Raw genomic sequence first — 9,360 nt, 5'->3', positions numbered from 1 at the left:
AACATGAGCTGTTTTTTTCAGCCTTCTCTTTTATTTGGCTTTTCTTCCACTGCAGAATGTGGAATGAGACTCCTTGCAGTTATTGGAGATGTAGTTACTGAGCTCTGTTGGGCCTGGGGGACACAGAAGGCTTTAATAGCAGCTTTCTAGGGGTTTCTAATACTTGTAAAGAGAGACCAGACTCATGACCAATGTATGGTCTTTAAAGGAGTCCTTGGTTTGTACAAATCAGTGGCAACACAGTCTTGGATTATATGTTGATAGTGAGGATGCAATTGTGAGAATGGTGAGTCATTGAATTAATAAAAAATAAATAAGTTTTGAACTGGTGAATCACAAAATCTGAGCACATTTTAAGGACTTTTTTGTGCTTCCTGCTTTTCCCTTGTTTAAAAATTAATGAAGGGTTTTCTTGCACTGTGCATGTGAAAACTGCTTTGTCTAAAGAAACCTCTTCGAAAGTATGGAACTTGTCAAAAATGGTTTTAAACTAAAGTGCCTTATTTTTATAGTAAAACGTATTAAGCTAAACTATTACTATCTCTCAACATTTCTGCCATAATACTGGTAGGAAACATTTCTGTTTTGTTATGGAACAGCTGATCATATTTTTTTCATTTTCTTGGCTATAATTCTGATTGTGTTTCAGTATCTTGGAACAGAAATATAAAGAAAAATGTAAATTCTAAGTAAGACTTTGGAAGTTTGTATTATTATCACTCATGGTTTTCAGCCTACCTTTTATAAACTGCCATGGATTTATCTCAGACCCCCTGAATGTGTCACATCTGTATTGTATTTTTTTGCAGTGTGCATTGGTTCGTGAGTGTACAGCCACTGAGGGCATAAGTGGGAAGGACAACCTGCCTTCCTTAAATGCAGGTAAGAATTCCAATATCTGTAAGAGACAGCTCTTGCAACTCCACCTCTGGTCCTGTAGAAATCACACAGATTCGTGGCAGAGCTCATCAATGTCTCTTCAAATGCTGCACAGATGTTCAAGTTCAATATTTTAGTGTTTTATACATGTTTGGCATTATCATTTCACGGAGAAGTTTGAATAAGTGTGTGTCAATTGCGCTTTCTGAAGCAGTGCTGAAATCTCCATCTCCTGCATCTTTACTGTTCAGTGATTTTCAGTGACTAAAAATCACTGTCAGTGACTTCCATGGGCATGGAATTACCATCATTAGTTTCTGTTGTGTCATTGCACGGCATTCTGTAAAATAATTCTGCATTATTTGTAAGTGAATACCCAGGACAATCAATCTCTCTCATTCATAACTGGTGAAGTGGCAGTTTCAGATTGATCTGGAAACTGTCTGTCCTAGAATGAAGGGAGCTGTTGGCAAGGCATTCTCAATTCTAGGCCAGCTTGGGCTTGAGTGCATGGTGTTAAACTAGATCTGTTTTTCTTTCATTATCTGAGGAGTATTACATGCTGATGTGCTGTGCCATAAAACCTTTATTAGCCCGAGTTTATGAATCTCCATTACTCGGCAATAACAATGTCACAAATAAGTTATATGGGTCATCTAAAACCACAGCACTGTCAAGAATTCTGTGTTTGCTACATACCGTTGAGGAGGAATGTTACCAAACTTTTACAACTTTTTAAAATCTTTCTTGAAACTTTTTAATCTGATTTCTCTGATAGGGCAGACTTTCTGAATCTGCTTTGCAGTCTGAAGGAAGCCCTAAAAACTGCCAAAAATTAAGTTCTTCCATATGTGTGTGAATATTGCATTTTTTTTCTGTGAGTTGTTGAGATTAGATCAGAATCAGAAAAAATATGTTCTAGAGAAATACCATTTATTTTCATCAATTCAAAGTGAGAAAGATGTTAATTGAGAATTTCTGAATGTGCCGGAGCTACATCCGGCTCCAGAAATTCCTGAACTGGAAATAGCTGGAGGCATGGAGGGTATCCTGTGTCTCCAGGTGTGTATTTATGGCTTTTCTTGGGCACAAGATACAGAGGCCAGGTGAAGGATTTCATCTAGCCCAGTGCAGTTCTTTGGTTGTGATTCTGTATGTCATCCAGATTAGTGAGACTTGAAGAAATGACATTTCTGCCAGAGAACGATGCTGATTCACAACAGATTGTTTTCTGTTTGTTGCCTCCCTTGTATAGGTCTGATTGGGGTTTTTTGTTGACTTCTTTTGTATAGGAAAATGCTGTAGGTTGTGAATATGTTTTGTTGGAACTTCCAAGGTAGATGTCAGTTTTAGGAATATTGAAGTCTCGATCAATTTGTCAAGAATATTTCCATGTGATTCTACAGTGTATCTAGGCAGCGTTTTCACATTTGTTATTGTCATATACAAACACAATATAAAACCAAAGCCCACCCAACACTACTCGGGTTTATAAAGTTATAAAGTCAAACACACCTTGAAGAGCTTTTTTTTTTTTTTTTTTTTTTTGTCATTTTTTGGGTTGTCAGGCTTTTTTTAAAGAATTGAGGGGAAAGAGGTGCATATGCAAGAAATGACAGCATGCAGGCTATTGGGAAGAGTTTGCACTCACAGGAAGTTTTTCTCAGATAAATAATTAGTCTTCAGTCTGTTTCCTGTATTTGTGACTTTCTCTTCTCGTGCAGCATCACCTCCACTTTCCTGCTGACATGCTGTGCTCATACAGAACTGCCCCCAGAACAGTATGTTTTCCATATACATTCATATTTAGTTCACGTGTATGCTGCTGTAAAGCTTTCTGGTATTTTCTTGTTGTTTATCAGGCCTTCAAAATGATGAAACTGAAAAAAAAAGCTGCCTCTGTGAATCCTTAAGCTTGTAGGCATAGAAGCATGCTGGCATTCTTGTGAAATTTAAATCCTAGGATAGGGAACTCTCAGCCCTCCAGTGAGTTATGAGATGCTTGTTGAGCGAGTGGGAATAAGCAGTGTGTTTCAGAGCCTTATCACTATTGCTTCTATACCTCCAGAGACTGAATTTACGTCTCAAAATTCAGTTACTTATTTATAATGCTGGAGAGTTTGCCAGTTGTTTACATGTAAACAAATTGCATTCTAAATTAAAAAAGAAAGATAAGAAAAGTAATTGAAATTAAGCAAAATTAGGAAAGCTTTAATTATTATTCCTGAGGTAATACACATCATATTCCTATGCTACAAAGAAAGATATAAATAGGAACACTGTTAGCAAATTAATATATGGCAAAGATATGCTTTGATCTGTGTTCAATAGGGAATGAAAATAAAACCAGAGTATTCAATCTTTTATTATTTTTATTGTACTCTCAGGGGAAGCAATGTGAAGGATATTGCATGGAATAAAAAGCACAGAGGTTCTTCATATTAAAAATGACAATGTCCAAAAATATTCATGGGTAAATATATGGCATTGGCTTTCAGGCTTGATGCTGTGAGAAAAGCTTTTAAAACAGAGTTTTCTCTTTTTTAACCACTGCAGTTCATGTGGATTTTGGGTTTTCTTCAATGCTTCTCATGATCACTGTCTGAGTACAGCAAGGATTATCTTTATGAAACTTCCACTCATTTTAATCACTACTTTTTATGAAAACCAATTCTAGTCTCACCCTTCTTATTGTACATGCCCTCTAGAATTTGGTTCTAGACAACTTGTTACAGGTAGAAATTAATTATTGTTGCAGTTGGAGGGGAAGATACTTCTGAGATTTTTATGGAGTTGCATGCCTTCAGTAGTTCTGTTTATAAGGAAAAAACATCAAGTACTTATGCAGCTTTTATTGGCCTTAAATCTTAAGCTTTAGCAATACTGCATATTGGGATTATTTGGGAAAAATGCCCAGGCTTTTTTTGACTTTGTAAATGAAATTTTCTTCTTAAACCCATGGATTTGACCATTTAAAAAACTTACAACACACTTGAGATTATCCCCATCTGAAAATTCAGACCTGAATCAAAGACCTGAAGATGAAGCCAGTACCTGGAGAGGAGTTTAATAATTCTAGCCACAATAAAAGTCACAACTTTGAATCCATATTTTTAGTGTTCTTTGTCCCTTGGTGCAGTTGTGATGGGTTTTCTGGGCTTTGCTTTACTTTGTGATGGTGGCAACATTGGGGAGATGGGAGGAAAGAGATTTTTCAGATACATATTTGCATTAGGTTCTCACAGATTAATGTGCATTTTTCAGTGTAGTCGATTCTGAGTGTGAATTTAAGGGCTGCTCTTGGAAAAAATCCCTTGATAAACTCCTTAGGAAGTAGATATAAAAAGGTAAAATAAAGAATCTTTTGTGTCAGGGGCATCATCATTTAAAATGTCCAGGTAATATGCTGATCGGGGGGCACAACAGAAAAAACAGTACCAACTCAAAATTATCATCTGGTTTGGCAGTTTTCTGTTTAAGGCCAGACTTGAATTAGCCCTTGAATTAGCCCTTAGTTTCCTGAGGTTTGAACATTGAGATATTTTGGGTATTGATAGTAAAGAAAAATTGCTCTTTTTAATATGTCAGAGAAATTAAGCATCTCTTTCGCTTATTTCACAATACTGAGTGAAAATTTAGTTTTTGAAAGTAAAATCACTAAGAACTAAAGGCAAAATTACTCTAAAAAGGCTCATAAAATGACAATAAAATGGCAAGAAGTGCTTATAATGTACTGTAATTAAGAAATAGTTGGCTTCTGATTGTAAAGGCGTAAATTATAACATCTGTATTGTCTCACCCTTCCCAAGAGATTGAAAATAGAATAAAAGTTTTTTAAGACTCGGTTGCTCCATCTCTGGATCAGAAAAGGGCATAATCCAACAACAGTTTTTCATCCAAGATTGCTGATGAAAGACATCTCAGTGGAGTGATGGGAATATAGAGCAGTGCGACCACTTAAACATTGCTCCTTTCTTCGGGTTGCAAGCAGTGGGTTTATTATCAGTGTATTTAAATCTCTGGTCTTCTTTTAGGCCTTTCCTAAAGGATATTTGTTAAAAATCCTGATTGCTTAGATAGACAAGGCAGTTTGGGTACCTTTTATTTTTAATTCTCTATAAATCAGACTACATAAACATTAATGGTGTCTGTGAAATGTCTGTTAGTAGCTGTCACTGTTAGTAGCTGTCACTCATTCCAAGTCAAGTGATGTTCTTATGTCACATTGCAATAGTGATCTGAAAACTGTGTGTGTAACATATCGACAGGGCTGTTATATTTATTTCTATGTAGTGGCAGTGTCTTGACCCCATCAAAGTTCCAGGTAACTCTAATATGTTCAAGTTTCCTTTAATGCAGAAGCACACCTCCAATTTGCATTAATGATTTGTGTGTGCATGTCCAGGGGAAGATGCAGCTGAACCCTGAGTCCTGTGCAATTTATTGGAATTGTGAGTGGTGCTGGCAAGCTGTGGTGGTGGCTGTACTGAGTTCATTGTTCATTTGTGCTCTCTGGTTTTCCTAACTCCAGCTGAAATGCAAGAAAAGAGAGTCTGATTGACATTCTCACTACTTTGAAGACCTAAATTCAAAAGTTAGCTACTCTGCTGGTAAAATGCGATTTATTGATGTACTAGTAATACTTTGCCCTCCACATGCTGGTATAAAAATGAAATAGATATTAAATGTTTTTAGTGGAATTTTAATGATACTAAAATTAATTTTGTAAGCTAGGGGGAAATAATATAATAATTATGCAGGTTATTGTCATAAATGTTTGGACTCATATAAGCACATGAAAGCAATGATATTATTTTTGCTCTTTGCAGTGTTGAGAAACCCTGTTTGTAAGTTGTATAGATTCCCTACTTCTGACAACAAGTGGATGCGGATCCGGGAGCAGATGGCTGAGACCACCCTCTCCTTCCACGTTCCTAAAGAACTAATAAATCTGCACATAAAGGAGGACATGAGAAGGTAAGGAAGAGGCAGCAATATAAATTATATTTTTCTGACTTTGAATCATGCAGACGAGGAGCTAAAATATATTTATTTGTAGTATGAAATGGGCACTTTTATAGCTGCTAAGAATTTACAGCTGTAACTGAACAGAATTGATTGCTCAATAGGACTCCAGTGACCTCATAAGTTCTGAGCAATGAACTGTGCTAAAGTGCAGTCATGGCTTTAAACCTGTTAGCACCACCGTTTGATTAACAATTTAAATATTCTGGAACATTAGCATTTTATAAAGGATCAGAAAATGACAGGGGGCTGAGCAACATTGTGCTGTGTTTGGCTATGTGTCTGGGTAGAGTTAATAACATAGAGAAACATTATGCCATGAAAAATGACAAGTTTATAGTGAATAAAGGAGCAATGAGGATAAAATGGACATTCCTTTAGCTAATCTAAATTAGTTGGCATAAGAAAAGGATTCCAAAGTAATGTTTGTTTGAAACCCTAACGTTTGGCCTCATAACCCAGAGAGATATCTGAGAATCATAACAATGTGTATGGCCTGGAGAAAAAGGAGAATAGAGAACACAGGTGTCCCAAAAGCCTTTGAATGTCCAATTTGCCATTGCAGTGATTAAAATGGAGCCTGTCCTTGAACCCTTGTAAGCTGTGCTGATAAAATTTGGGGAAACATCTTTTTAAGTAACCCAGGGCTACCCTGAAGACAGTGCCTCCTTCTTCTTCCAGCGATAATGGATGATGTAGAAGATATTGCCTCCTTCCTCATGCAAGTTACTTAACACATAGATGGGCAGCTGGTCTCATGTGTAAGAGTGATGCTGGGACCCAGTGCTGCATTCCAAAGCCATCCTGTGCGCTTTGAGGCAATTCCTTCCTGTTGTGTCACATCCCAAAACAACCTGTTGTGGCTGTTTGTTCTGCAGTATCAAGCTTCTTTTCCTTTTTTTATTTACCCCATCTGTTGCTTCCCTGTGATGTTTATATGCCAATAGAACAGCATGTGGGAGGCTGGAATCTTGATTTTAATAAAGTCACTGGACTGATACATCCTTATGCATGGTGATGATGGGTTATAAAATTCCTATGAATTGTTATAATAGTTTATTTTATTCATTTAGTACTGTGTTTAGGCATTTATGGCCTCATCTTGTTTGAGAATACTTATGGGCAAGGTTTTTGCAGTAAGCAATAAAAATAGATTATACTGAGTCTCACAGTTCATGCACTTCCCATATTTTCATTTGCCTCATGGGTAAGTGCCTTTTAAATGTTAGAGGATTACTTGAACCACTTTTACTACTTCTGCATTATTCTCTCCAAAGGCATAATACAAGTAATAGCCCTTGTTGTTGTATCATATTATAGAATTCACCTCCCTGGACAAACTCCTAGGAAGAATTCACCATGGTGGGGTTTTCTCTTCACCAAAATAAAGATTTGAAAAAGAAACAGAAGTAACAGTGGCACAAAGATTGAGATAAGTGCCTCTGATTTTCCTGACTGCCGGTGTGGTTGAGCTGTTCAAGCCTAGTTGAAAGTGTGGGTGTGAAAGAAAGAGACCAAGTGATTGATGCAGTCTGGAGGAGGAGATAAGACTAACCAAAATGAGCAACACTATGTAGAATACCAGCAGATGGTGGGAACAGGAGCATCTGTGTCATCTACCATCATATAAGAGTGTGGGTTGGAGCTTCTGCTTTGTCTGGCCTTTCTTTTTCAAGAAAAGCAATTGTGGAGATGTGTGTTCTTGTGGAGTCCTTACACTTGTAGTCTAGTAGAACGTGTGAGGAGGATGCTGCTATATTCGGTGTGGGCTCAAGTATTCTTCTCTGTGTCTTTTCCCCTCTGTTAGTATAAAAGGATAAATATTTCTGTCTCAGAAGCCACTTATCATACTCAGCCTGTTTCATTTTTTTTATTGTGGCTTCAATATAGTCAGGCCTGAAGCAATTATCTATAAAAATGTGCCAGTAAGTGTTAATGCTATTCAGTATTCATTAAAAATTGTAGTTTAAATTCCCTTTTCTCGCCATCTTGAGATTGATTGTCTCTTGATAAAACTTCAGTGTTCATTGTTAACCAAACCCTTTCATTTATTGACATGATGCTTTGAAATTTGTAACTTCTAACAGTATTTGACTTTATTTTAACTTTAAGGGAAAGAATTTAAAGCAGGAATGGAAGCAAAATGATCTTAAAGTAGGAAGGGAGAAACAAGTTAAATTTAGCTTATAATTGTCTACACTTTTGTATAATAAAAAGTGTAGTGGATAGAAATTTAAAAGGAACTTAAAGTTTTCATCTCTTAGGAACCATATAAAATCGTATCATGGCTTTGCAAATCCCAGTCTATTCTCCTCACATGCATAGGAAAAGAGGCTTTAAAATAATTTTAAATGTATTTGTTGCCATTTTTGGGGTGGGTAGTTTGCTCATGGGGTTCTGGTGGGGTTTCTTTTGTCTCTTTTTTCTGCTTTGTTTTCTCTTTTTCTGTTTCTAAACAACTGTTCAGGGCATGCAAAGGTAAGCACAACTCACATTGAAGTTTTTAGTTGCCTGTCGGGTCAGGCTCACCAAAACTTGAAATAATTTTGGGAAATTCTGTAAGGAGACAAAAATTGCAACTGTTTTCAAGAGAGTCTAAAATGAGATTATTAGTAGAGAAAGAAAAACATGCCTTTTTTTTTTTCTTTTTTTTCTTTTTTTTTTCTTATTGACTCCTCCGTAATAATTATTTGCCTGGTTTGGAAACAACAGAGTGAAAAAGCTATGAGTATTTTATTTCTGGAGGGAATGTTATATTGTTTGTCTGGAGTTTATTGCCTATATATCACAGAAGCATATCTTGTAGCAAAGAAAAATGAGAGTAATTTTATCTGATTCTGTTCTTTAAAAAAAAAAAAAAATTGAAGTGGTTATCCATACATTTTAAAGTGAACTTTGTTAGGAAGAATAATTCCTGTGCTCCTTTCCTTAGAAGCTTCTAAACTTCCATTATGTATGAATGATTGAGTCATATCCCAAAGCTATAGTTTATATTTACTCCAAAGCTGCTGTTTGATAAATATTCAGAATTTTTAAGCTGTTACAATATTACAGAAGTTTTGCAAATATAATCTGCAGAAATGTCCCCTCTTGTTTTGAATCCTGCTAAGCTCTTTGCTTCTGATGTGTTGTAGTGTGTTTTTAAGTTTCTTGTTTTGTTCCCCCATTTTAGGTATTATTCTCCCCCTGTTCTTTGTAAGATGGTTCTTCCCCCTCCAGTTTTCCCGCCACAGAGTCTTTGGCAGTTATGTTACCACGGTTACCCCTGCCCCCCTTATTTGTCAATCTCCCAAGTTACATAACTGCTCCTCCCTTATCCCACCATGTAAGTAAAGTTTTCCTCCTCCCTGGGCCCAGTCAATCACCCCCCACTCCTCCCTGCTTTCGAGAACATTCTTCTCTCTGGGGGTCATAGTTGGCTGGCGTCCCAGGGCCCCTCCTTTGTTCTATGTTTAT

General features: G+C 36.7%; 1 protein-coding gene across 1 annotated transcript in view; it reads left to right on the top strand.

The window, feature by feature from the left end:
- The first annotated feature begins 5,791 nt into the window (after positions 1 to 5,791).
- LOC128950064 (inositol polyphosphate 4-phosphatase type II-like) overlaps positions 5,792 to 9,360 on the top strand; it is an 82,002-nt gene continuing 78,433 nt past the window's right edge. Inside the window, exon 1 of the mRNA XM_054294942.1 lies at positions 5,792 to 5,856. Within this exon, the coding sequence (XP_054150917.1) occupies positions 5,849 to 5,856 (8 nt within the window). The 5' untranslated portion in view covers positions 5,792 to 5,848. The remainder of the gene's footprint in view (positions 5,857 to 9,360) is intronic.

Source organism: Melozone crissalis, unplaced genomic scaffold (assembly GCF_028551555.1).
Source record: "Melozone crissalis strain CALT ecotype California unplaced genomic scaffold, PUWL_Pcris_2 ptg000391l_1, whole genome shotgun sequence".
NCBI lineage: Eukaryota > Metazoa > Chordata > Aves > Passeriformes > Passerellidae > Melozone > Melozone crissalis.
The sequence above is the reverse complement of the archived record's forward strand: the minus strand, read 5'-3'. Positions and strand labels throughout refer to the sequence as shown.